The sequence below is a fragment of the Lutra lutra genome, chromosome 17, assembly GCF_902655055.1.
Source record: "Lutra lutra chromosome 17, mLutLut1.2, whole genome shotgun sequence".
NCBI lineage: Eukaryota > Metazoa > Chordata > Mammalia > Carnivora > Mustelidae > Lutra > Lutra lutra.
The window spans coordinates 3,782,887-3,810,377 of record NC_062294.1 but is presented as its reverse complement, the minus strand read 5'-3'; the positions used below and the strand labels follow the sequence as shown (position 1 = coordinate 3,810,377).

Below are 27,491 nucleotides of genomic sequence, written 5' to 3'. Positions count from 1 at the left end.
AGATTCTGGATCCAAGAAAGAGATTTTTTTTTTTTAATTGGTTTTATTTCAAAGTGCACTAAAGAAATGACAGGAATGCTTCGAACCAAGTCAAGTCGGGTGACACGCACCAACTTGGAGCAGACAGTAAATGTGGGCCGGGCACAGTCTGGGAGGGCAGTGCCCGCCGGCCACGCCACTCGTCACAGCACAGGGGCATTTGGGGCTCTGGGACAGTGACAGTGGCGGCCAGGCTGCTGGTGCTGCTGGTCAGTGGACTCGCGCCACTTGCCCAGCTGTGGGGAGCCATGACCAGCGACTCTGTTTCATAGAAAAGCGACGCTGAAGAGCTGGAAGTCGACACTGGATTTGCACACCTGCAAGTCTCACGGGTTCAACCACTTTGACCATGTTTTTATTGATAAACAGGTGTACATGTTAAAAGCCTCACACTGAAGCTGGACACACATGTCCACCCCAGACAACAGATGTGCAAATGAACACGCAACACGACTTCTGGACGCGTGTCGTGTCTGGCCCCCTCGGGCCCGTCCCTCTGGCGGGGACACGGCCCCTCCCCCATGGCTCACATGTGTGTGCAGACTCGGTCCATTGCCGAGACGTCCCCCAGCTTTGCTCGCCTGGCGACAGCTGTGTCTCAGGTAGGTCCCCCTGTGGATCTGCGTCAGCAGCGGCAGAAGCCCTGATTAGGATAGGATACGGATTAATTCCAAACAGAAACGGAACAGTTCACAGATGAACGGAAAGGCGTCCGAGCCAGGAACGAAACACCAACTCTTCTCGGCCTGCAGGCAGGGCTGTAGGAGCGCCCTGGACCGCGTCCCGGCTCGCATCCTCGCAGGTCCCGCAGAACAGCCGCAGACCGGGCAAGTTTAAGGCGAGTCCCCAAGGAGGGGAGCTGTTTGCTTTCTGACAGCATTTTCAGCTCTGCACTGAAGGGCCTGTTTTATCGCTCATGACTTGGGGAGAGAAACAAACATAAATGATACAAAAAATAAAGCTGTTGCCATCCTGAATACTCTGGGACAGTGAGTGAGGCTCAGAGTCCGGGGCTCTGCCTTGGGGTCCCCTCACGTGCTCAGGGAGGCCCAGAGGCCCCCGCTTGCTATGTGAGTCCCCGTGGCGGGGCCCGCCCTCCTCCGCACCCAGACCGACATCCGGCGGCACAAAGGGTGAGGCCGGCACGAGCCTTCACTGTTCCCTTAACTGAGGTGCCGTTCGTACTCTGCTGACGTGGCTGGAACAAAACCACGGCAGCTCCAAGGCCCTCACGCACCCGAGATCTTCAAAATAAAGTTAAAGCAGGCGGGCAATGAAGGACCACGCACGAGTGATTGTTCTTTGGATCAAGATATTCTCCAAAATGCAATACATTCATAGTAACGCCCGCGGGACAGGGGTCCCGTGGCAGCTCTCTCCTCTTCCCTGAAACGTCGGCTTCTAAAAAACAGCTTGTTGGCTGCACGCGGCTATTACCGGTCACGTCCCCTAGACAACACTGCCAATGCTGAAGCGCACACGCGTAGACACACATGCGCACACGCACAGACACACGCGCACGCACAGACACACACGCACAGACTTGCCGAAAGGGTCCAAGCACGTGCTTCCAGGGCAGTGCGAGCGAACCTGAAGCCACTGCCGCGGTTCGGTGCCCAGATCTTCTGCATATTCAGTGCAAAGTGTCGGAGCTCACTGAGATCACAATGTGTCTCCGTGCAAGCGCCCCTCCTTGCTCGAGCGAGGGCACTGATGAAGCCCCGGGTCGACAGGAACGCCCTGAAACCGTTAGCTGGAGAAATCTCACTCACTGGATTGACTTTTGTTTTTCTTCATGATTGAAAAAAGCAGCTTAGTACACAGGACTTCAATCACCATGGAACAGCCCATGCGACTTCTCAGAAAATGCCAAGTGTTCTTAACAAAAACCCTAACCGTGAGGAAGATAATGACATTTGGCTTCTTCACGTGGCCACGTACCTCTCGTTAGTCGTACAGGCAAAAACTGGCCAGAGCGTCACCCCGTCACTGGTCTGGAAAAATCTGGTCTGTGACTATAAATCTAGAAAACTCTGCTTGCCGCAAGCAGCTGGTCTGTGTAGGTTCCGTCTGCCCTAATGGTCACAGGTGAGCTGCTCATACCCTTTCAGACCCCAAATAAATAACTTAAGTCTGGTGACAAGTCCTGGCACGATGAGGCCTCAGACCGAGAACTCTGGGCCCCCTTTCCTGGGTCTGGTCTGCAGCCGCCCAAACCGGAAGCCAACAAAGGGGTTCATCCAGAGGAGTGAGGGGGGCCCCCCGAAGACAGACCGCATCCCCTCCCATCGCAGCCTTCGCTCCCACGTCGGCTTCTCGCTCTTCAGCCTCTCGATCTCCTGGAAGCAGAGAGGATCGCAGGTGGGCGGCAGGCCCCCCAGAATGCCCACCACGCGCAGGCCAGGACCCGTGCTCTCCGCAGAGGAGTCAGACCCAGAGTCTGAAATCTGGTTCCACGTGACAGCTCTGGTGACGTGTGGGCCCCAGTGGTCAGCAGAACAGACCCTCCTTGCTGTGCCAGCCCCATGGCCGGCCAGTGCCCCCCACCAAGCCCTGCCCCACACACAGCCCGGCAGCTACGGTGGTGGCAGGAAGGAGCCAGTCCTCAGGGTCAGGCCACTGGCCTTTTTTCATTTGTTACACGTATTCATCAAGTGCCTGCTCTAGATAAACGGTTCAAAGGCATGAAGGCAATTGTTGACGCACCTCACGGAGCTGCTCTGGGGGGCCGGGTCTCCTAGAACCCGGGAATCGGCCTGGCTCTACCTGCCCGGGTCTGCTGACTCTCTAACCAAACGGATCCTTGCGTTTGCGCCACGCATAAAAGCAGGACAGACACAGAGGAGCGGTCCTAGCAATCTCCCGAGTTAGCATGCCCACACCTGCCGGTGACCCTGACCCTGGGACTGCCCACCTACTCAAGCCAAGTAACGTGAAGCAGGCGTGGTGGCGAAGGAAGCGTACCGTTTCGTCGTTGCATATGGAGTGGATCTGGGTGCCGAACATGACTGCAGTGAAAGTGAAAAACAGAAGACTCTCAAGGCACAGGAAGACCAACAGGATTACAGTCACGGGGGGTGAGAAGTCACTGCACTCTGCAGACAGAGAGGGCGGGCTGTGAGTGTGCCCCAGTGCATCACCAACACCCAGAGCGCAGGCGAGCGTGGCGCTCGGCTCGCAGAAGGATCCTCGTGGAGCCAGCCCCGGAGCCGGCCCCAGCGACCGCGTGCTCGCCTGTCGACGGGCACCTTCGCTGTGCACCACGGGGCGGAGGTTGTCAGCTCTTCTGGGCCCAAACCCACCCCACCAGCTGTGGGGCAGCGCTTCCATCTCACCCGAGGCTTGTGTGAGAGCTGAACCTGTGCGCGGACCTTCAGGGGAAGTGAGGAGAGAGAACAGCCCTGCGTCCCCGCCCTGCGTGGCCACTCGCACGGGCCCCCAGGGGGTGCGTCTGGCCGACCCACCGTCCCCTCCGGGGAGGCGTGATCACTGCCCGCTTTAGCGCACCTGCCGCAGCTCGCTCCCGGCCAGGAAAGCAAGGACCACACTGAATTCCCAGCTAGCCAGCCGGAAAACAAACATGAGCTCTGGCAGAACGACACTCATTTCCAGGTCATCTCAGATTCGGCACAACTACCTCGCAGGAACTATGACATGGCTAAGGAAGGACTGTGTGTCTGTGGCTTCGATACACGAGTGAAACAGACTTGAAACCCATATTCGTCACTAAAAGGATTTAGGAACGGACTGGCACATCGGTTCTCTTGGCTCTTCCCATTTTGCCCAATGGCACGTGCTTGCGGGAAGGGGACACAGGGCGTGACTCACCAGTCCACTGCCCTCGGACACAGGAGACGAACTGGAGTCCACAGAGGATGAGAGCGTGGACGGAGGACAGAGCTATGTACATCTGGAACGAGAGAAGCCCATCAGCAACCGGGGAGCAGCCACAGGTTTCTAGGAGCCAAGGCCACATTGGCTGTCCACCGTCCCGCTTTGTTCCTCAGGAAATGAACGAGGGGGGGACCCCATCAGGGCAGCGGGCAGTGGCCGCCCAAGGTCACTCTACACCGAGGTGCCACCTCCCCGAACCCGCAGCAGGGAAGGGAGTCCCAGCGCGTCTCGGCAAACCCTGTGAGCAACTGGGACTGACGGTGCTGGAGAGACGGAAACCACATCTCTGACCTAAATCCCCTACGAGTCACACAGGCGGCAGGCACCTGCGGCCAAGGACAGCGTGGCATCTCGGTCTCGTCCCGGAGAGGAGCTTAGAGAAGCTGGTCTGCCGTGAGAACAGATTCCCCTGCTGCGGGCCAGGTTCCGATTAAAGAAGGGAGCGCTCCGTGAGTCCCCCGTGACCGCGCTTCACTCACCGTGAAGAGCACAAAAAACCTCTGATTCTTTTCTCCTACACAGTTGTTCACCCACGGGCAGTGATGGTCCATCTTCCGAATGCATCTTTTGCAAATACTGAAAAGGAGAAATCGGTTTTCAGTATGCCACACTGAGAACACACAACCCCGGTCCCACATGCGATACACACAATTCGGCGCTGGCGAGAGGCCGAGGGCCTCCTGCTCTGGGGCGGGGCTGCGGTCCCCGCAGCGGTGGCGCCCGGGCTGCTCAGGGAGGGCCGCGTACCTGCAGTGGTGGGCGCGCTCGGGCTTGATGCAGCAGCACTTGGGGCACTTGTAGATGACCTCCCCCGGCTTCAGCTGCAAGCTCTCCATGTACTCTTTCGTCGCGTTTCCTTTGGGTACTGCCCCCTGCAGTTTAGGGAGGATGTTTTGGTGGGAGAGAGGGAAAGATCAGCACTCAGCACGTGCAGCGGTTCGGATCTGACAGCTGCGCCGAAATCCATAGCGCTGGGGCTGCCACTCCAGCTACGCTCGTGTGAAAACAAGGGGTGCTTGGGTGGCTCCACGGGTGAGGGGACGACTCCTGATCTCAGCTCAGGTCTTGATCACAGGGTCGTGAGTTCAAGCCCCACCACGGCTCCCACTGGGCGTGGAGCCTACTTAAAAACCAAAAGACAAAAATGAGAAGTGACTGTGTAACTCAGACACGATCAGGAGTTTTACTTTCCAAGAAAAGTAGCACATGTGTTAAAACAAACTCAAAATGCTTTATCCTTCTGAAGCTGGTAAGTCACCTGAGTTCTTTCTCGCTTCACGCAGGTACACCAGAGGTGAGGTTTGTCGAGTCATTCCAGCTCAAGGGCGGCTCATTGTCCCCAAAGGGCGGAATGTTCTGTGGACACCACTCCCGAGTCACCCCATTCTCCGGGCGGGGCTTCATGATAAGGGTGTCCCACAGAGCTTTCCTATCAGCTGCACAGGGCAGTGCTGAACAGAACCGTGATAAGGAGAGGGACTTTATCTTGTGTTTGCAGAGTCGCGCAGTGCACCTGTGCCGGAGGCCTCATCAGGAGGACTCACACACACACCTGGGAAGTGTGGCCCTGAGCTCCTGACCCGACCCGCTGTGGGTGGGGAGGGCCCTGGGCGGAGCGGTGCCCAGGTGGCAGCGGTGCTTTTGCTGGTGTCCCACACGCTGGCCGAGGCAGTGCGCTGGCAGCCAGAAGTGGGCAGGGACGGCCTTGTTCTTTGGGCAGTGGAGATGCTCAGTGAACAACACGTGTGGGACGGGACCCCAGGAGCCATGCGGGGTGCACTGAGGACGGGGACCCACAAGAGTGCAGGAGGTTCTGCGCGCAGCAGGCGGGAACAAGGTCTCCTCTCCTGTTGGTTAGTGCTGCGGAGCCTGCACTTGGAGCAGAAATGCACTTCGGGAAGAGGAGGCCAGGGCTATGACGGGAGCGCGAGCCAGGGAAGATGCAAGGTGGGTGTGAGCAGCAGTGGGGACGGCAAGGGACTCCTCCCAGCCCGGATGCCCAGGCGGGTGCCAGGCCCAAAGATCTGAACCCCGGTGGGATGGGGGCCAGCATCCATGCTTGACAAGGCACAGTAGTGATTGTGCTGGGCCAAGAGACTGAGGACTGCTGGCTCCAGGCCCCCAGCAAGCCAGACCTAGAGCCCCTGAGCCAGTGAGAGAGGCAAGGCCTCCAGGAGGCGTCCCGCCAGCTGAGGACAGGAGGGGCGGCTTCCTGCCCACCTTCTACCACAGTGCGTTTCCCTCCGCGCAGCCGCTGGTCCCCTCACTGTCCTAACACGGGGAAGCTATTCTGGTCCTAGCGTTTCCTAACACTCTAATTGTCTTCTTAAACAAGATTAAAAAGTGAAGGGTTTAAGATGTTTTGGCTCTGAAAACTTAAACCAGAATGTCAGGCACAATATTTTATGACGTAACCTACATACCACAATGTGGGGTCTTTCATCAAGTTTCCTCCACTGGTCCAGGAGTCTTAAAGATACAATGATTCTGGAAATCCCGTGACATCGTGCACATTCCTGGTGACAGCTCAGTGCTCTATGTTTCCGTGATAGGGAATGCACCAGATTTTCAAACTCTGCACACCTTCATTTTCCCTTCATTTTCATGCCTTCTTCTGCAGTAAACATGTGATCCGCTGCAACACGCCTGCGTAAAGCAGCACGGCCCCGTAAGTGCTCGTCTTTCCAAGGACCGTCTCCTGAGGCGAGGGCAGGTGGCGCCGCTGCTGGGGGCCGCCACGCGCTGCTTTGGGCATCTTCGGGAGCCTGCTGGAGAGCTTCTGGGCCGCTGCTCAGAACCTGGGCAGACGGCACAGCTGATCAGGGCTTCCGGGCCACCCAGCTGACGCCCAGCAGCTGGGGACCCACCCTCAGATTCTGGGTCTCTCCCTGTGCCTTCACAGAGCAGACGACAAGCTGAAGGCTGGAGACGCGGTGCTCAGTCTTGCGTTCCTACTTTGGCCATTACCCGTCAGGGGCGCTTCTTCTGAGACCCATCTGCGTGCCTCGCCTCGTCTCCCCGGGCCACAGCCACGCCTTCGGGCACCCCGCGACCCCGAGCAGCTTTCAGCTCTACTGACGCTCTCCCAGCGTCCGGTCCCTGCGCCACCCACACACAGCTCTCTGCCACTCCGGGGGGGAGCCAGATGCCTGCCCTCGGGGACACGGCTTCCAGCTGCAGCCTGTGGCCAGGGAGGTGACGCTGTGCAATGTACTTCTTTTTCTTTTCCCTCGTATCTTTCCATCTTGTCTCCCCTACTTCCTGTCATGCATTCTGGATCCCCAGGACCTACACAAGGGCCAGCTGAGAACGGGGCTTCTCCGAGACCTACAGATGCATTTACGATTGCCTCGGGGACAGGCCGCGTGTGGAAACGGGCATGGGGTGTAAGCTGCAAACTCCAGAGCGCGACAAAAGCCCTGGGACAGAAGGCCCGTGTTTCTTCTACTAAAAAATCCCAAGAGACACAGAGACTGAGAGGCGTAAGACACAGGTCACCCAGCATCCGAGTGCAGGCCTTACTGGAGGCCCGCTCCCGCCGAGGAGTGGGTGGACCAAGACCCCGAGGCTGCCGGCACACGGGTACACACACAGAGGGGTCGCCCCGCCGTCCGCGGGAGCCGCCGCACAGTAGAAGAGCCCCTCCTCTCGCAACGTCCATGCCGAGATTTACAAATCAAGCTTTACTGTGTCTGCGATTTACCTCCAAGTGCTCTGGAGAGGGGAAGAGAGGGAGCAGGGAGGGTATCGCTGATGCGAGACTGACCGGGACAGGCTGACAAGGCTCCTGCTCCACTTCTGGGTGCTGCAAACGGTCTGCAGGAAGTGAACAGAAAGACAGGGACTCTGGTGCTTGTTCAAGCCTTGCTTTGTTCCCTGTTCAGCTGAAGGGTCTTGTTTTCTGGTGTGGACTGACCACCACCTCTGCGAGCTGGTGGGCTGCCAGAGGGATGCCCTCCATCAGGTGCCTGGGACGGGACCGCAGGTGCCACAAGGGCTCGGTCACTGCCAGGCGCTAGGCCAACTCCTGCTGAGAAGGTGGACATTCGTGAACACAGAGCAGGGTCTGGGACAGCGGGCTCTGGGTGGTGGGTGGTCTCTCTCAGTTTTAGTCCTCAGCGTGTTCCTGAATGTTAAGATCGGTGACTGTCTCACCCTCTGATGGGAAGACTATCCCCTCTCAAGGACGCCACTTCCTTCCTGTTCCTCAGAGCCAGTGCCTGTTCTCAGGAACGATGTGACCCGAAGCCAGTGCCGGCACAGGCTAACTGGTCCTGCTGCCTCGTAAACTGTGAGGTCCCAGTGGGGTCTGTGTCCTGCCGTCATGCGGCAGCTCGGTTCCAATGCAGCCGAGACTGGACCCCGGGACGGTAAAGTTGTGACCCGCAAAGACAGCAGACTCTCCGTGCTGAGGGACAAAGGACGGATGCGTGACTCCGCGGGGCCATGCCCTCTCCCGTGAGCCATGGGGATTTGGCCCCTAAGGATTCCAATACGCTCTGGTCTGCGGGGCTCCCCTTCCTCACCAGACAACAAGGAGGGACAGACACCCGAAGGACAGAGACGTGCGAGGAGCCTGTCCCGCTCTCCTGCTGGTCTGCCCTGACAAGAGCCTCCACGACCCAGTTCCAAGGCCTTTCGGGAGCCAGGCGTGTCCTTGTCCTTGGGCTCCTCAGGCTGCCCTGGACGTCCCCGGTTTTATGTACACTGACTCCAGCAGTGTCTGCAGCCTCCAGCAGCGTCCGGACACGAAACAGCGACTTCAAAGGGACAAAGGACTTGAAGGGACAGTTGTCCAAAGAAGACACACAAATGGCCAGTAAGCTCATGAACGACGCTCAGCATCCTCAGTCACTAGGGAGACGCAGACGGAAACCACAGCGCGACTCGGCTTCACGCCCGGCAGAGCTGCAGTTGTCCGCAAGACGGACCAGGGCCTGAGGCTGTGGACGAGCTGCAGCCCTCACGCCGCTGCTGGGCACGTGCTCTCCAGTGCGGGGAACAGTCCAGAAGTTCTCCCAGCGTTGAATGTAGAGTTCGCCCAGGATCCAGCAGTTCCACTGCGAGGCATCTCCCGGAGGGACACGAGACGCACCTCCGGAACACCCGCGCGGGAACGTGCACAGCAGCGTCCTCCGTAAGAGCCGGACAGTGCAAACGTCCCAGCGTCCCTCGGCGGATCATGCCAGGAAATGAAACGTGGTGTATCCAGACCACGGACGTCCTGCTGCCGTAAAAAGCAACACAGTTCTGACATGGCTACGAGGCGGACGGTCCAGGCAGGCAGAGCCCCATCTGACAGGGTTCTTTGCAGATGATGTGTCCAGCACAGGCCCGTCCGCAGATGCAAAGCGAGCCGGCAGGTGTCAAGGGCTTGGGGGGAGAGGGGCCCGGGCGGTGACAGCTAAGGGGCGCAGGGCTTCTCCTCTGGGTGATGAAAATGTCCTAAAACTGACTGCGGTGGTGGATGCACAAGTCGGAATACGTAACACCCCCTTAACTGTGCATTTTAAAAGCCTAAGTTTTGTGCTGTGTGAATTCAGTCTGAATTCCAACGCTGATATCCAGGACCCCTAGACCTTGGATCTCCCTCCCTCCCTCCCACCGCTTCGCCCAGCGTTCTCTGTAGTGACCCGGCAAGGAGAATCAGCGTGCCCACAAGGGAGAGGGGCGGCGTTGCGCACACGCCTTCTCCCCACCATGCAGCATGCCCAGCTCTGGGGCCCTCCGCGAAGAGTGACACCTTCTCCCACAGGAGTAGGCAGGTTGGGACAGGAGAGCACCGCGGGTGTTAGGAGCAAGGTTTCGCTCCTGGAGAGAGGCTTTGCTGCATGAAAGGAAGGGAGGAGAGGGCCCCAGAGAAGTCTGTGAGGGGACATCAGACGGGGCCGTGGCCAGAGATGACACAATCTTTGTGAGGTGAGTCTGTGGAGCCATCAGCAGACCTTGCATCCGAGTCTGTCCCATGGCGCTGCTCCCCGCTGCTCACCGGCCGGGTCTGTGACACTGTCTTCTGCCCAAGAGTCCCCCTCAGCAAGGGACTAAGTGAACAGTGTAGGAAGAGCCCCTGGGGTGCAAACTCAGCACAAGTCAGATAAATGCGCACGTAACCACACAGGGTGGGCCGATTGGTATCAGTTCACCCTCAGACGGATTCCTAATATGATTTATAAAACAATCTGTACCAACAAGATATTAACTTCTCAGTATTTTCTGCAGAGAAAGCTACCAACAGACATGAACCGGGTAGATGCTAATTCACCCATCAGGAGCCCCTGTGCCAGTAGCTGGAAACTGTGGTTTTACTGTCGTGGGAAGCAGCTTTTCTCTAACACCGCTCCACAGGGACCACTGGGTGGTACTGCCCGTCGCACGGCCCCGCTAATGGTGGGCACCTCTCCCTGGGGCCCTCGGCACCTCCTCTGGGCTCTGCGGTAAGCCTGGAACCCAGCGTCTGGGGGTGACTCCTGGCTGAGCTGCCAGGGTCCGTGCCGCTCTGCCTGCCCCGAGAAGTCTCAAACCTCAGAGAAAGAGCCTGAAGCCCGACACAGAGCTTCTGAATCTAGTGGCCTCCAAGACCTCAGGGACCAAGGGCAGCTCATGGTGTTAGGTCTGCCCTCTTGACTCTCAGGGAAACTGCTCCCAAAGGACCCCACCTGGTCTCAGACTCGAGGTGACACAGAACGATCAGAGAATTGTAGAGCTGCAGGGAACTCAAGATTAGTTACGTGGTAAAATCCAGAACCCACATCTCTGGCCGTGAGTCTTTTCTTTAGAGGAACACAGTATCTGAACCGGGAGGAATTTATGAATCTTCTAGTTACCATCTGTCCATCCGTACAAACTGCCCAACGGGATATTTTCCATTCGTGCACTGTGACATCATTTGTGTCTGAGCGATGTTTATTCTCCAGTTAAGACATGAAAAACGTGGGGCGCTTACGTGGCTCCGTCAGTTGCGTGTCTGACTCCTGGTTTCACTTCAGGTCAGGATCTCAGGGTTGTGATCAGAGTCCCGCATCAGGGGATCCAGGCTCAGTGGGGAGTCAGCTGGAGATTCTCTTCCTCTGCCCCTCCCCCCATTTGTGCACGGGCCCTCTCTCTCGCTTGCTCTCTCTCTCAAATAAATCTTAAAGTAAGACACGAACATTGTGGGACGCCTGGCTGGCTGAGTCAGTGGAGCAGCAACTCTTGGTCTTGGGGTTGTGAGTTCAAGCCCCGTGTTGGGTGTAAGGATCACTTTAAATAAATAAACAAACTTAAAAAAAGAAAACATGAAAAACACCAAGCCTATACCCAGGAAATAAAAGCCTGAGGCCACAGGGTCTGTGGGGCCACACAACCAGACATGAGGGGAAGTGCGGGGCGACAGGGAGTACTCACAGGGTCGGTGAGCATGGTTCTCAGGTGGGACGACAGGGCCAGCACCGCTAGGCAGTTAAACAGGACTCCGTTGACCACAGAGTACCAGAAGTCTTTGGAAGGCAGCAGCATGACGAATGTCACCACAAAGTCCGCGTAGACGACCAGGAGCCACGTCATGACGGCACAGATCATGCCGCAGCCGTCGCGGATGAACCAGACCCTGTCTGCCACGTCGGCCTCCGAGGACGAGGAGGACGAAGAGTCGTAACTGTCATTTTCGGTCAGGAGAGGGTGATGCTCGACATCCCGGAGCCGGTGTCCTGATGACGGCATGATTTCCCTGCACACCCTAGAGGGGGACAGAGAGCCGGTGAGGATCGGGGGACACATGCACGCTTGCTCACGTGCCCCCTGAAACCTGATGGGTTCCCTGCTCTGGGCTGTCTCACGGGGACCGTCTAAATACACGTGACAAAAAAGACGACAACTGAACAAGATCTGAACCTTAAAATCTTCCACCTTCGTGACTAGCTGACAGCCTGTGACACTATCGGCCCCACCGTGTGGGTGATGCCGAGACGCGCGCACACTGGCCCCTGCAGCCAGCCATGGGGGAGCCACGACGACAGGAGTACAGGCCAGATGCAGACTCCCGGCCCAAGGGGAGACAGAGTGAGTGGCACCGCGGCTGCCCTCCTCGCCACCGAGCCCGCCTCGCCACCGAGCCTGCGTTGGCCCATGGGTGCAGAGACACGGCCCCCGAGCCACCTTCTGCGGGCAGCTCCGAGCTCCTGCCCGCCCTCCCCCACCGTGCCCAGGCCGCGGCTGACGGTGCACTCGCCCTCAGCTCTGCACCCTCTGGAAGGCCTTCCTTTCTGCTTTCGTCTCTTACAAGCTTTCTTCACTTGCTAATCCATTCCTTCAACTCTCCTCCCGGCACCGTTCCGTTTCCTGCAGTGCCGGAACCAGGCGCACAGCGGGGGTGCAGGAGCTCCCGAGCATCTCCGGACTGGCTGACAGCTGCCTTCATGCACGCCCTTCTGTCACCAGCGTGTGACCGAGCAGCAGCAGGACGCTCGTGGCAAACATCAGGGGTCCGTTCACCGGGCCTGGAGGCGCTCGCACTAGGGAGAGAAGCACCGGCGGCCAGAGTACTTCCTCGGCCAGAGCCCGTCATGGAGCAGGGGCTGGAGCGGGCCGCGGATGCCCTCAGGCCGCCACACACCCTCCACGCACCATCCTTCCAGCACCATCCTTCCAGCCCGGGCCGGCCTCCTTTCCTCCTGCAACCATGGCACTGCCGTGACAGGCACCGTAGTGACAAGGACCGTGGGAAGCTGCGGGAGGTCATGGCGGCACGACCTTGGCGGAGCTCCCTCTTGCTGTGCAAACACTCACTTGAAGCGGTTTCCCACTGTCAGTAAATTAACCTTGCTCCTGGGTCTGACGAAAACAGCTTTCAGGTTTTTCGTAGGAGAAACAGAAGAAACTAAAGACACAGTGATCGCGCACGGGTCACGGCCGGCCGACCTCATGGCTGGCACCTGCCGAGCCTGCTGCCGTCCGAGCCCATCCACCACCGCCATGGCACGCACCGGGACCCTCTGTGCCCCCCGGGGCCGGACTTTCCTCCCGCCCAAGCAAGCCACCCCAAAGGGCTCTCCTTCCTCTCAAGAGCACTCTCTGAGTGGGGGGTTCTGCACTGCAGATGGGATGACCTGAAGAGGACAGCCGACCCTGGCTCTGCCCACACCCGCCCATCAGGGGCTGAGATGGGGGTGGAAGCTGTCCCCTTCCCTGGGACTCCCAGGCCCCGCATGTCAGTGCTGCCTGCGGCGCACAGAGCCCTCGTGTGTCCCCCTCCTGACGGACTCACACAGAGGCTCTGGTCTTCTCTCCCCATGCTCCCTTCCACTGTGCACACGCGGTGCGGCCCCCAGCAAGTGCCTGTTTGTTGTTAGGCAGAAGCACCAGCAAGAACCTGGTCCCCTGCTCAGATTCCAGAAGTCTCCCAGTGACTTCCGTAAGAGGGTCCTAGTGAGTCCTAACTACACACCACCAAGCACTGAAGCAGAGAAACTCCTCCAACCAGAAATCATTTTGCTTTACGGCTCCTCCTCCAGCGGGACAGCGCCTGTGACAAGTGGGCGCCCACCTGCTGCGCAGTAAGATGGGAAGCGACAGGCTCGCTTCCTGTCCGGCGTGTCTGTACAGTCTGAGTTCCATCCAGAAAGCCTGAGCCCGCAAGTCCTCTGGCGGCACGCACAGTGGAGGCGGAACCTTCCCGGTGGAGATGCTGGTGAGAAGCCCCCCCCAACCCCCACCTCCCGAGAGCAGGGTACAGCTCTGTCGTGGCATGTCCCTGCCCGGCTGCAGATGGCAGGTCTGTTCCTACAGGAAGAGAAGCTGCAAACATGCCAGCACCGGGCGTGGTGGGAGCTTCCGAGACACGTGCTCCCAGCACACATTAAGTCTGCATGCAGATGTTACAAAGCTGCATCTGTACAGCCCACCAGAAGGCAACGGGAAAATCCCGACACTCGAAAGCAGTCAATGAACACAGCGGGGTACGGTGCATAGAGTCCGTTCTCCATAGCCCACGGCACGGGCATTCTGCTGCGTCACCACGCTTCTCCTTTGGGGATGCCGGAGGAAGGGCAGGGAGGAAAGGAGGCAGTAGCCCTTTCACACGGAACCATCTGCGTCTTCTGGAAACAGGACAGCAGCGGCTCGGCCGTGTGCGATGTGACACTAAGTGAGCCCATCGTTGGGGTCGGGGCACGTCTCCTTCCACACTCAGTGCCACACTGCCCTCGATCTCCTGAAGACCGTTTCTGAGAGACACCAGAAAGCACCATGGGCCATCAGAGGGCACATCAGCATTTTGTGACTTTAGTGGCTGATTTAACGGGATTCTGTCCACACTCCCAAACCTAAGCTTAGTTGATGCTCGTGTCAGAGAAAGCCCCGTTTCCCAGAACACGGCAAGCACTACTGTCTCATGAGAGACAGAGCCAGAAAGAGGGGAAAAGGAATTCCGAAGAGGTAAAATGTAGAGAGAAACCTTAAAAATTAAAACACTGTATCTGTGAAACAAAAAGATTGCCACAGCTTGACGGGACGACCACGTGAGCAACACGTTCCACTAATGTCACTCGGCACGTGCCTCGCCCTGTAACACCTGCTGGTAACTTACAGTCACTTCCCAGAATCCCCCCCGCGCAGTGGCGAGCAGACTGTAGCCGGCGGCCGGGTAGACAGACTGGCCTTCTGTACTGCCGTGCTACCTTCCCAACGAACGCAGTCGGTGTCCGTGGCGGAAAGGACACCGGGACGAGACACCCGCACAGTCACTCGCTTACCTCACAGATGATCTCAAAACATTACTTGGACATCTTGCGCCTTTTCTTCAGGATCTTAAGGTGCATAGTGTCGCATGTGACAGGATCTGGAAGACAACAAACTCTCATTAAAAAAGTGACTGATTCAATGACCAAAGCGTGTGACGCTTCGTAGGACAGGATTAATTTGGAGAGCTGTAGAACCAGTATAACATTTTACACGTAAGGTAACCACGAAACCATTACTCCTCTGTGTTTTCATTACTAGTAAACTACGAAATGATGGGACAGTCCTGAAAACAAAGTCATGTACTTTACATCTGCCCGTTTCCCCCTCCTGCTACCTGAGCCCCGGCATCAAATACAAGTCTAGAAGCCAAAATCTCCGGAGAAAGATCCCCAGGGATCCTCCAAACCAAACCAGATCAGCCTGTATTTCAAAAGTCAACAAGTGTTTTAGCAGCCACAGCAAAAGACTTCCAGAGAAAATGGGAGAGAGTGAGACCAAGAGGTGAGACCCACTGCAGGAGGGAGCGAGGCACAGGAAGGCAGGCGGGGCACCGAACGTGTCCATCTACTGAAGGAAGAAAGTCCCAGCTGGCATCTCCCTCCTGGCTCCCGGATCACTGGCAGGCCGGTGACCTGATGTGACATCTCCAGAAGCACGCCTATGGCCTGAGAGGAAAGGCCTAAAGATACCAAGATGGGGGTCGGGGGGAGCCCCCAACCAAACTAGTCTTTATTTCCAGCAGAAACGTTTTCATGAGTTTTTTTAAGCTGTCCATTTATTTCCAGTCTTAATGTCATATAACTGACGAGCATCCCTGTGTGTGTTCTAGGTAGACAGCAGAATGCTTCGACTGACCTACAGGTCAGAGGTTTTGAAGAGAGCCGAATAAGGTCTCATGAGAGACAGAGCCCAGAAAGAGGGGAAAAGGAATTCCGAAGAGGTAAAATGTAGAGAGAAACCTTAAAAATTAAAGCACTGTATCTGTGAAACAAAAAGGAACATTCTGACTTCCTAGTTACTGAAAAATAAAAATGAGAGAATTAAATTTTAGAAACAAACAAAAAACAGGACTGGATGAGAGAGGAGGAACTCTCCCAAAAGGAGAATTAAGTGACGAAGACAGAGACCTCAGGCGACAGCATAAATTCCAACTAGCTGGCCTGGCGCCCCAGCAGCAGGAGGCCTTCCTGCCGTGGTCTCGCTTCCCTCCTGGCTGCCCACTCCATGCTCACCCCGTGTCCTTCCGAGAGATGATTTTTCTACTTAAGCCAACGCTCCATCGGGGTCTATCTTTTGAAACCAAGACCCCTAAGACAGCAGGAAGCTGGCCTGGAAGAGGGGGTAGGAAGAGGGGCCGGGGGGTCAGCTGGTGGCAGGGAACCCCCTAGTCTCGGCCACTAGCCAGACTCCCCAGGGCAGAGCGGAGGCCGCTCTCTGTCCACCCTTCTGCCCGGCCGCCACTGCAGGGCTCCTCGGGAGCCGCTTCTCCCCCAGCGCTTAGCGACAGCCCCCTGCCCGCCTGCCCGGCCTTCCACCGCCACCCACCGCCCAGCGTTCCCGAGCGCCTGCCGGCTCCGACCCCTTCCAGCTCAGAGCCCCTTCTGGATGTCTGAGGAACACATGTGGCCGTGACCCCACGCTGCTGACACTAACGCAGGCGACTTTTCAAATACAGTATTTACACAGAGTAACTACGTTCACGGGCTATGTATACGACAGCCAACGACTTTAAATACCGAATGGTATTCTGAACTGCTTGCACATAAGCTTATGCAGACAATGTTTTAAAATAAAACTGGCTTTGCAAGACAAGACTACTCGTCCCGGACATCAGGTTTCTAGAAGAATCTCTACAATGAGACCAAATCCTCAATTACTTCTATGCATTTTAAAAAGTAACCAACACAGCAACTCCTTAGAAAAGCGGCCTGGCACCTTCTCCAAGTTCAACACCCACCCTGCGCGTCAACAACTCCACTTGGAGGTACTCACCCAGGAGAAGTGAATGTGAACACAAAACGCGCACACAACGGCCCGCAGCTGCATCTGTAATACTCCCCAGACCACAGACAACCCGAACATCCACCACCAAGAGAGGCACCGAGAAACTATGGCGTAGTCGTACCAGGGCACACTGCTCAGCGGCACAGAGGAAGGAAATTACTGAGATCTGCGACCACACGGATGAATCTCAGAGATGTCACGTCACCCGCACGGCCCCTGAAACCAGGCAGCAGTCATTTATTCTGAAGGAAATCAGAACAGGGGTTTGAACACAGGGGGATGACTGAGAAGAGCCCAGGGTAACTTTCCGGGGTGATGGAAATGCCCTATATCCTGACCTCACTGGTGCCACTGGCATGTGCGTCTCTCAAAACAAAAGTCAGTGAGCTATTAAAAAAAACCCCAAAAACCAGCAGTACACTTACAAGTGTACATTTCATTGTATGATTAAAAAAAAATGCACAGGAGAAAAATCAGCAGCGCGGGCATGGGAGCTGGGTGGGAAAGGTGAAGCGGAGGCCAACCTCCAGCCAGAAGCTCCTCCAGAAACTTCACGCAGGGCCCAGGAGGTCTCTCACCGACTCTGTCTGAATCTTCAGGCGGGGCTCTTAGCCTCTTTCCTCACCTTTTCCTTGGCTGGGAACAGACAACGTATTCTCAAATACACACTGAAAACAAACGAGACGATGTCAGTATTCTTTGGTGACCAGTAACTACAAAGAAAATCAAGATGGGCGCCTGGCTGGCTCAGTCGGTAGAGCGTGCAACTCGTGGTCTCGGGGATGTGAGTTCAAGCCCCAGACTAGGTGTAGAGATGACTTAAAAATAAAACCTTATAAATAAATAAAATCTTTAAAAAAAAAATAAAACCTTAAAAAAAAAAGAATCAAGATACTTTCACTATTGCAATACAAAGAATGTCTACCCTAGAGTCCGATATTCATGTTTATGTTAAGGTGCTGTTTAAACTCATTACAGCTTTACTATCCATACACCCACTGACGACCTATAAAAAGCAGGAATCAGCAGCTCTGCTTCAGGCACAGCAGCAGCACATGAGGCCAGCGCAAGCCATGAGAGAGCCGCTTAATTCAGACACGGAGAGGGGGAGTGCCAAGCACGGTGTTCTCTGTCCCCGGGCCCCAGGATGCGCAGCCCCCGATGGGAGCTGTAGCCCGCAGGAGCTCACAGACCAGCAGAGGTGGGAATCAGGCCGGTAAACAATGTGCTAAGTGTTATCCCCAAATCAGGAGCAAAGTGTGATGAGGGAGAGAGATGACAGCAGCTAATTCTATCCAGAGGAGCCAGAGAAGGTGTGAAAAGCCACCAGCATGGTGGGCCCTGACAACAGAGGTACAGACAGGAGGTGAGAACAGTGCGAGGGCCCGGGTGGAGCAGGAACACAGGGAGCCCGAGGGCCGCAGGCTCAAGGGGAAGGACAGAGGGGAAGGGCAGACTGGGGCCGCTCACAGAGTACTCAGAACGCCCAGCTGAGCAGTCTGAAGTCTGGACTTGTTCTAGTATGGGAGGCACCAGATCTTTGGCAAATGCACAGGTGTTTTAAAAAATAATTGGTGACATCAAAGACGGAACGAGGAAGCTGGCCAACCAGGAGGCTGGCACCACCTAGAACAGAGAAGGCACCCGCGGGGGGCCAAGAGGGGAGCAGGGCCTGCAGGGGACTGAGAGCTGTTACGGGAACCAAAAGCCCAGCGGGCACCAATGGCGAGGTGTGGCTGGGGCGCAGCACAGGGAAGTGAAAGGGCTTCGGAGGCGTTTCTGCCCCGCCTGTGTCTCCTGGAACACTGGAGCCGCAGATCAGGAAGAGCCCCACCGAGACTGGGGCTCACAGAATTTAAGGAGCTTCTGGAAAACTAGCAGATTATCACCTGCCCTCCTGCTACTCCATCCTAGAGAGACCAAGTGGGAATGGACGCGACCACCCAAGGGGCCCCAGCAGTGTGGGGCTGGAGCTCTGACAAGGGTCCAATGAGCCAGCAAGGGAGTCGGGGGGCCTAAGAGCACAAAGGCCGGAGCAGTCCGTGCCCTCAAAGCAGGCGCTGGAAGAGGCTCAGCAGGGACCTCTCCCCACCAGGTTCCGTCATGTGCTGTGAGCTCGGGAGACTGGGTGGTGAGGAAATTAAAGAAACACCTTTTTAAAGATGCAGTTAAGTCCCGGACATATACAGCTAGAAGGGAAAGGCGAGGGAATCCTTCTTGAGCTTTCGCTCTTGTGTATTATCTCATGTCCTTCTAGGACCGTGATCGTGACTCTGGAATAATACGGGGGCTGTGTCTTCATCCCTGCCCCAAACAGTCGAAAATCCACTTACAACTTCTGACTCCCCCAAATTTAACTCGTAATAGCCTATTGTTGACCTGAAGTCTTACAGTAACAAACACCACAATTTTTGTATGTATTCTTTTTTTTTTAAAGTTTATTTATTTATTTGACAGAGAGATCACAAGTAGGCAGAGAGGCAGGCAAGGGGGGGTGGGGAAGCAGGCTCCCCGCTGAGCAGAGAGCCTGATGTGGGGCTGGATCCCAGGACCCTAAGACCATGACCTGACCCGAAGGCAGAAGCTCAACCCACTAGGCCACCCAGGCGCTCCCATTTTTGTATGTATTCTTATGACAAAGTAAGCAAGAGACACCAAAGTACTAAGAAAATCCTAAGGGGCGCCTGAGTGGCTCAGCTGGTTACATGTCTGCTTTCAGCTCAGGTCATGATCACCGGGTCCTGGGATTGAACCCCGCACTGGGCTCCCTGCTCAAAGGCAAGCCTGCTTCTCTCTCTCCCCTTGCCGTTCCCTCTGCTTTTTCCCTCTCTCTCTGTCAAATAAATAAATAAAATCTTAAAAACAAACAGACAAAAAAAGAAAATCTTAAGAGAAAATACATTTACAGTACTATATTGTATTTATCGAAAAAAAAAAAAGTTCACATGTAAGTAACTGCGCAGTCACACCCATGTTGTTAAAGGGTCACCCGGGCTTCATCTCCACATTTGCACACGGGCCGCCTTGGACCCGAGGGGTTAAGTCCCCACCACCTCCGACCCCCGTGAGTCCCTGGGGCTCCATACACATCCCACCACAGGGCATCCTGCCTTGACCATGGCTAGCTTTTAAAAGCCGAGGACAGCCCCAAAAGGGACTTAACGGAAACAGAATGAAGAAGATATGTGCAGTTAAGCCAGTTAAGCTGGGGTCTAAGAGAACATCGGCGGAGAGGCCCCGCCACGCTTGCTCCCGTTTGCTTTCTCGTCCTGTACTTACTGGAACTCTTCTTGGAACTACAAAGACAATCGAGGCGCTCTGTGGTTTTCTATTTTTTTTTTAAAGATTTTATTTATTTATTTGACAGATAGAGATCGCAAGTAGGCAGAGAGGCAGGCAGAGAGAGAGGAGGAAGCAGGCTCCCTGCTGAGCAGAGATCCTGATGTGGGGCTCGATCCCAGAACCCTGGGATCATGACCAGAGCCAAAGGCAGAGGCTTTAACCCACTGAGCCACCCAGGCGCCCCTGGTTTTCTGTTTTTGAAAAGAATGAGTGTCCAAGTTTGCCGACTCGGGGGATGACCTTTCTGAGCTGGAGGAAGCAACAGTGGGGCGGGCAGGGGCTTGTCTATGGAGAACCGTGCAAACCGACTAATGCTAAAGCCATTCACACGCCATCCCACCGTCTCCTGGGCACGGAGTCAGGAGCGGGCTGGGGGCATTCCAAGCGCGGAAGGCAACTGAGACTGGAGAAGGGATGCTGTGGGGAGGACAACCAAGGAAGCTGTGGGCCCAGGCAGTGCGGCAGACCCCCCAGTTTCTGATAACGTGACGGGAGGGGCTCGCGCTGCTCTCCAGAAGCCCGGCTCGGCACCCACAGGCTTAACGGGCTGGAGAGTGGCCAAGAATACAGGAGAGAAAACCAGGGTATCCAAGGCAAGACCTGAGCTGAAATGATTCACCGGGCCCCGGAGTGCAGGATAAGCCGGGTGACCGAGAAGTCCGGGGAACTGGAGGTGCCGGGGAGACCAAGAACCTGGTGGGGAGGAAGTGATGGGGCAGCCAGGCGGGACTGAGGCTGGGTCAGCAGGGCAGCGCCAAGAACTCAGCGGAGGCACCACTCAGGGTAACGGTAAGCGCCGGCAGGTCCCGACCTGGAAGGGGAATGGAAGCGAGTGAAGGGAAAGGTCTGGCGGCCTGTCCGGGGGCGTCCCTGCTGCCTGGCTGCTAAGCGAGCCGGGACGGAGTGGGAAGATCGCGCACGGCCTTAGCTGAACCTGCAGCCACAATGGAGCGTTCAGATAATCCGCTACAGTGTGTTTATGGCAATTACGTTCTCAAATGTTCTTTCCATCCATTTGCAGTCATGAAAGATTTAGCTCGCGCTTTCAAACCCTACCAACAGCGTACGCCGTACGAAACCACTGTCTCCTCAAATTATTGTATCTAAAGAACAGAATATTAACCTTTAAGGGAAAAAAGGCAACAGAATATTCAGCTAACTAAAGCTAAGCCTCAATCACATGCTGCCACATTACCCATACTGTGAACGGTAAACTTATTTAAGGTTTCTAGAAAGGGCTTCCACACTAAAATATGGAAGGATGGCAAATGGAGGAATGTGCCCACGTTGCGGGGGGTGCCGACAGGACTGGGAACGGAGTCAGTCTCATGAATGGGGGGCAGGGCAGCGCCGGGTCTTCCTTTCCCACCGGCCACAATTCAGTCTCTAACTGGGTCCTCGTCTTGGCGGACACCTCAGTGTTGGCAGTGCCCGGCTCAACCCTGGGTCTTCCCTTTATCTACAGGCTCTCGCTAAACAACCTTCTAGACTCTCAGGCCCACTGTCACTGCTGAAGACACATCTGTCTAGGAAGCTCCCAAACCAGGCAGGCACCCCAGGTAAATCCCGCCGCTGCTCAGCCACCACCCCACCCACCGGCCCTTACCACCTTCATGGCTGCACCAAGGCACCTCCAACTAGTTGTCAAGGTCAAAACACAGGAGTCACCCTTCTCTGGGCTTTCCCTGATCCCCACACCAAACCCTTAAGCAAGTCCTGAGGGCACGATCTCCAAAACCAACCCCAGTGGGGCCTCCTCCCCTTCCCGCCCAGCCAAACCAAGGCCCAGGAGCCTGGCCCTGGGCAGTCCGCAGGGCGCCCCCTACACGTGCTCCTTTTCTGCTCTCCCTGCTGCCCTCGCCCCACAATCCACCCCCCATTGAGCCCTGAGTAAGGACCCACAGATAGATTGCGTTCCTCCATTTCACCCAGTGAGTGCCTCTGCAGTTCGAATAAAGTGCAAAGGCCTCCCTGCGGTGTAACGCCCCCCCACCCCAAGGCATGCTGACCTCATTCCTACCCGCCCCACCTGGCTGGCGGCTCGCGCCTCTCTCATCACCATCACACCACGCTCCCGGCCATGTCCCAGCCCACACCCAGGACGCTCCACATTCCGCACCCATCTGTGGAATGAACGAGTGAGAGAACCGGGGAGCGCGCCAGAGGAAGCCCACAGGAACAGGACGGGGGGCGATCAAGTGAGATCTGGCCTGGGGGGTGAGGTCAGGAGTCTGGGAGCCTTGGGGAAAAGCAGTCAGGGAGAAATGTGGAAGATTAACGAGAGAGAGGGAGATGGGGAGGAAGAGAGAAACCCACTTGCAGGGGTTTTCCGGGGGAGCCTCCCTTTCTGGGGCATCACCGGAGCGTGCAGGCTCGATGAGGTGGTCTCACGGGCATGCTCACCCACACACCAGAGGTCTCACTGTTACCCCCGTACTGCAGCCACAGCCGGATTCTCAAAGTCAAATGGAGCAGCTCTTTTAAAAATCCCAAGAAGGTCAATGAACCCCGAGGAATTCTAAATCCAGAAATAAAAAGAACACCAGAGTTCCAAACTCTCTACGAGTCCTGTCCCAGGGACTAGCGGAACCTCAATCAGGCTCGTAAATCCCAGCCTCTTTCCAGATGTTCCTAAATAGGGTTTCCTTGTTTAAAATGAAATGAACTTTTTTAACATGAGACTCCACTGAACCCGAAGTGCTACGAACATGGGCTGCACCACTCCTGAGCTAGCTGTCAGCCGCAAATCAGTGACAGCCCAGAGACTGGAAAGGCCAGCTCTGACTACCCATCTCCCGGCGCGGGGCTTCACACGCATCAGTGCACCAGAACCCGCTGCTACCCTAAAAGCAAGGCGCTAGTATCGGCTCATTTGAGCCACGAGCCCATGAAGCCTTAAGATGGCTCACAGCCAGGAAAGGGTGGACGCAGGACTGTCCTGACGCCAAAGCCCACGTTCTTCCATTAAAATACACTGCCTCGCAGAGTAGCTGCTTTTAGAAAATGCTTTCTGTAATGAATAAAGTGAATTAGGGACTGTGGGACTCTGAGAATCCAAAACATTTCAACGAAGAAATGATACTGTAGAAGCCTGTCTCAAGAGACACCAGAAGCTTCTCCATCCCCACTGTTTCTCGCTTACAGGGTGCCGCGAGGGAAGAGCACCCCTCCCGGAACGCAGAGCCTAGGACCGCACCCTTTCCAAAGCACCAGCAACACGGGCCTCTCCTCCCACGTCCTAAGAACACCCCTCATGCAACAAGTATTCATTTAGTTCCTCCTACCCTCTAGACATACAGCCCCTCACCCCTTCCTACCTGCGTGAGGACACTCCCTGCTTAGGGCTCTGCCCCCTCCCCTCTGACCTTTCCCACAACCAAGTTCGGGCACCCTCACCTCTGGTGGGTGTCTCTGCAGAACCCTAATCTCAAAGTTACCAGGTCCAACCACCACCCTCTGGGTAGCCGCAGGAGTTATGGCCAAAAAGACAGTGCGGGTCACAGAGGCAATGTGGTCCAAAACCTGTTAGCCCTGCCAGTGGCACTCAAGGTTCCAGTGAATCCAGCTCCCCTACCTTTTCGGGCTCAGTGCGTGCACTCTGTTCCATGGGGCACTCATGCTGGTCCCCTCTCCATGCCCTTTCACCCCACCATGCTTCTGCCCCTGCTCTCTCCTCCAGCGAGAGGACACTCTCTCTCTGCCCAGCCAGCTGAGTCGTTAATCAAGCACCTCCCAAGCCCCCTCGATGTAGAAGGCATCCCAGGATGACTTAAGTGTTTTCAAAACAGATGCTGTACCAAGGGAAGGCACCATCTTGGGCCCACACAGAGTCTGGGTTTTATGAGACAACAGGGTTCTAAGAAGGCTCCACTGGAATGGAGTAAAACTCAGTGGTAAGCAGAGCTACAAACAGCAAGACAAGAACGTGTTTGCAGAGAGAGGCAACGAAGTCAGTGAGTGGGAAGAAATCAAAGAGGCAAAAGTGAGAGGAAATGCCTAATGGCTGTCCCGTGACAGGCAGGGCAAAGAACACACGCAGAGTTCACTGGAAGATGGGACTCTCTCTTCCTCAGAGGCAGAGGAAAGAAAAAGACTGATGGACACTGAGAGATTTTTAGGTAGAAAAGACTCAAGGTTGGGAGAACTCTTCCAGTAGCCTCTGTTTCCTCCGTGTTCTAGAAGGTAGTCATCTGTCAGAGGTGAAACAAAAGGGTGTGTTTTTAAGTAGAAAAGGACCATGAAAGAAGGAAGGATGTTGCTGTGCAATAAAAAAATGTAACCTTGCCCAAAAGGAGGTTTGGCCTTTGGTCTTGGCTGATAATCCGACTCGGGGTGGGAGCTGGCCACACCAGAAAGACCCATACTGTAACTCTGGGGGCCTTTGGGTCACACAGTATCCGCGTGGTCAATTAACGAATCTGTTACACTTACAAAATAGAACCCCGTAAAAACTCTGTGAACACTGAGGCGCACATGAGTTTCCCGGGTTGGCAGTACCCCGTGCACACTGTCTCGTATCGATGCTAGGAATGTAACACATCGGAATCCACAGAGAGAGGAGACAGGAGCTTCACCCCTGCCCACTCCTCAGACTCTGTGTGAGAAGCCTCTCCCCTTGGCTGATTTTAACCTTTATCCTTTACCTGTAATAAACCACAACCATGAGCATAACGGCTTTCAGTAAGTTCTGTGAGTTCTTCTAAATGATCGTCCAGCCTGAGAGAGGTTTTGAGAACCCCGAAACTTGCCACTGATGTCAGAAGTGAGGGTGGTCTTGCATGACTGTCTCCCTCTAAACTCCGCAGTTGCCTCTCACAGTCGGCCTGAGCAGTTCTCAGATGCTACAGCCGAAGGGTCACAAAGTGAGGGATCAATACGGACGCTGGACACTGGCTTTGGGGGCCAAAAGGAAATTCAAATTCAATGAGTATTTAGACTTCATGCTCTGCTCTAGTGTTGGACTTTTTTTTTTTTTAAACAAAATAATCTGTATTATTTTTATAATTGAGACATTATTTTTAAGAAACATAATTCCAAAAAGCTGCTTTGGGAAAATTGTCTTGTAGAGCTGCCCAACATGGAGTGAAGCAGGGCAGCTCCCAAATCAGGAAAACTACTTTCCACTTCATCCCAAACATTAAGTTCACATGTAAACTTATTTCTAGTCCCATTTCTCAAACGACCAAAAATTATATTAGTTATACCACTAAAAAGTCCCAAGCCTGCAGGTGGCAGGCAGTTTCAGTAGGTACGTGGAAGTCAGTCCATACTTCTGACTGAATCAAGACTAAGTTCGTTTTAGTATTTTCTCTCTCACTGAGAGGGCCGTTAACTGACAATGCTGATACGGTGTGACCCATTCTGTCCGTACTAATGCTTGTCCTTTCTGGAAGGTACCTGCTTTTACAGCGGACTGGTCAGCACAGCTGTAAGCGTCCAATCTGCACACTGTCATCGGAGGCAGGCTCTGAGCCATTCGTCGTGGAATGCTTCAGCACACACTTTACCCCCTTTGCTTTGAGCTGAGACAGTTGCATAAAAAGTTCCCACGCAGTTTAATGAATTCTTCAGGAAACCACCTTTCAGATGACCTTGTTCTCCTCCCTTTCTCAACTCAAAAGTGAAGGTGAACCCACCAGCCTAACCCCCCAAAATATACAACCCAAACAACTTCAGTAACTCAAACCCTTTTATCTTCCAGAATGTTCAAGAAATGCAACTGAACCCTTCTGTCCCATCCCCCCCTTTTTTTCAAATATCCCAAGATTCTTTCACATTAACCAAGTTCAATAATGTAACTTTTTAAAAAAGATTTTTTTTCTATTTTAATTTTATTTTTTATAAACATATATTTTTATCCCCAGGGGTACAGGTCTGTGAATCGCCAGGTTTACACACTTCACAGCACTCACCATAGCACATACCCTCCCCAATATCCATAACCCCACCCCCCCCAACCCCCCTCAATTAAAAAAGATTTTTTAAAAATTTATTTATTTGATAGAGCACAAGTAGGCAGAGAGGCAGGCAGAGAGAGGGGGGGAAGCAGGTTCCCTGCTGAGCAGAGAGCCCGATGCGGGGCTCGATCCCAGGACCCTGAGATCATGACCTGAGCCGAAGGCAGAGGCTTAACCCACTGAGCCACCCAGGCGCCCCTAAGGTAACTTTTTTAAAGGTGGCTTTGGGTAAGTACAAGTTGTAAAACAAGTTCAAAAAGATTAAACTTGTCATCTGTGAGGTGAAGAGTTTAGGAAGAAATAGTTACTGACACAGATTTCTCGACCATCCCAGACAGGAAGAGTACAACAGACAAATACATGTGCGGAAGGTACGTACACCAAGCGGACTCACTGCGCAAATGGTCAGCGGAAGAAGCTACAAGGCAGCTGCCCCGACAGCTCTTCCGCTCCCATTAACTACCATCATAAACGGGTTATTTATAAGCTAATAAAGTTTGTCCATCACAGCAAAGGGACTTAGTTCCCGCAGCAATGACTCCCCAGGAGAGATGGACCTTGGCTGCAGCGAGAAGACATGCAGACGTTGCCCTGAAGGCTGACCAGACTGTCCGAGATGCCCTGCCCCGCAACCCCCACCCTACCCCCCGCCGCCAAAGATCACTGATGGGGGAAGGGAAGATAACCACGAAGAGGGGCAAAGAATACAAGAACAGTTAAACTTTTTAAAAGGAAGGGAGGCCCAGCAGCATCCGAGGAGCCACGGGCGACGTTCAGGGGAGCCCATCGTAATACATGCCTATAAACCACTCTTTACGGCTCACAGTAGGGTTTTACAGTCACTCTCTCTCTCGGCCCTAACAAGCCCGTGGTTAGTTTATCAGAGCGGAAGCCGCGGCTCGGTGTCCTGCCCAAGGTCAGGCAAAAAGCTAGGGCTGCAATTCGCGCCCGGTCCCGAGAGATCAACGAAGGAGTGACGGGGAGACACCCAGAAGGGAAGTCACGCACGGGCACAAAGGTGCCCCCGAGGAGCTCGGAAAGGTCGCAGGTGCGCGGCGGGTGGGGGAGAGGGCGCAGGGGGCCGAGGGAGGGGCGGCCGGGGACCCGGAGCGGCCGGGAGTCCCGGGCGGGAGCAGCCTGCCCGGCCCCAGCCCGGAGCAGCCTGCCCGGCCCCAGCCCGGCCCAGCCCGCCACACTCACCCGAGGCCCGGGCGGGGTCGCCCGGCGCTGCGGCTCCTCCCGGCCTGCGGCGGCGGCGACTGCAGCGGCCGAGGCAGGGACGCATCATGCGGCCGCGCTCATGGCCGGGCCGGAGCGGGCCCCGCGGCTCGGTTCGGGTGGGTCCCGCCGGGCCGGTCGGAGGGAGGCGGCCGCCGAGCACACACGAGGGCAGCGAGCCCTGCCTGGAGAGCCGGGCGGCGCGACCCCCGGAAGTGAACCGCTCGGGGCCGGCGGCGCCGCGCTTGCGCAGTTCCGGGCCCGCCGCTGCCGCCGCGGAGAGGACGCTTGAGGCTGTCGGTGGGGACTTGGGAGCCGGGA

At 55.6% G+C, this 27,491-nt stretch overlaps 1 protein-coding gene and 1 pseudogene across 1 annotated transcript; one reads left to right on the top strand and one right to left on the bottom strand.

Moving 5' to 3' along the window:
• Nucleotides 1-17,072, top strand: part of LOC125089531 (WAS/WASL-interacting protein family member 1-like) — a 38,924-nt pseudogene extending 21,852 nt beyond the window's left edge.
• On the bottom strand, nucleotides 366-27,408 carry ZDHHC7 (zinc finger DHHC-type palmitoyltransferase 7). The gene is made up of 8 exons (XM_047710283.1): nucleotides 27,153-27,408; nucleotides 14,661-14,746; nucleotides 11,317-11,647; nucleotides 4,681-4,805; nucleotides 4,413-4,509; nucleotides 3,868-3,949; nucleotides 3,004-3,134; nucleotides 366-2,378 (listed from the first exon to the last, which is right to left on the bottom strand). The coding sequence occupies exons 3-8, from the start codon at nucleotides 11,629-11,631 to the stop codon at nucleotides 2,202-2,204; spliced, it is 927 nt and encodes a 308-aa protein (XP_047566239.1). The 5' UTR covers nucleotides 11,632-11,647; nucleotides 14,661-14,746; nucleotides 27,153-27,408; the 3' UTR covers nucleotides 366-2,201.
• Between the last annotated feature and the right edge of the window lie 83 nt (nucleotides 27,409-27,491).

Excerpts from the sequence above, each read along its gene's own strand:
- ZDHHC7 (XM_047710283.1), bottom strand. The coding sequence starts at position 11,631 with ATGCCGTCATCAGGACACCGGCTCCGGGATGTCGAGCATCACCCTCTC. Across the intron at positions 4,806-11,316 it reads GAACCATGCTCACCGACCCT|GGGGCAGTACCCAAAGGAAA; the intron begins GTGAGTACTCCC and ends CCTAAACTGCAG. Across the intron at positions 2,379-3,003 it reads CCATATGCAACGACGAAACG|GAGATCGAGAGGCTGAAGAG; the intron begins GTACGCTTCCTT and ends CTCTGCTTCCAG.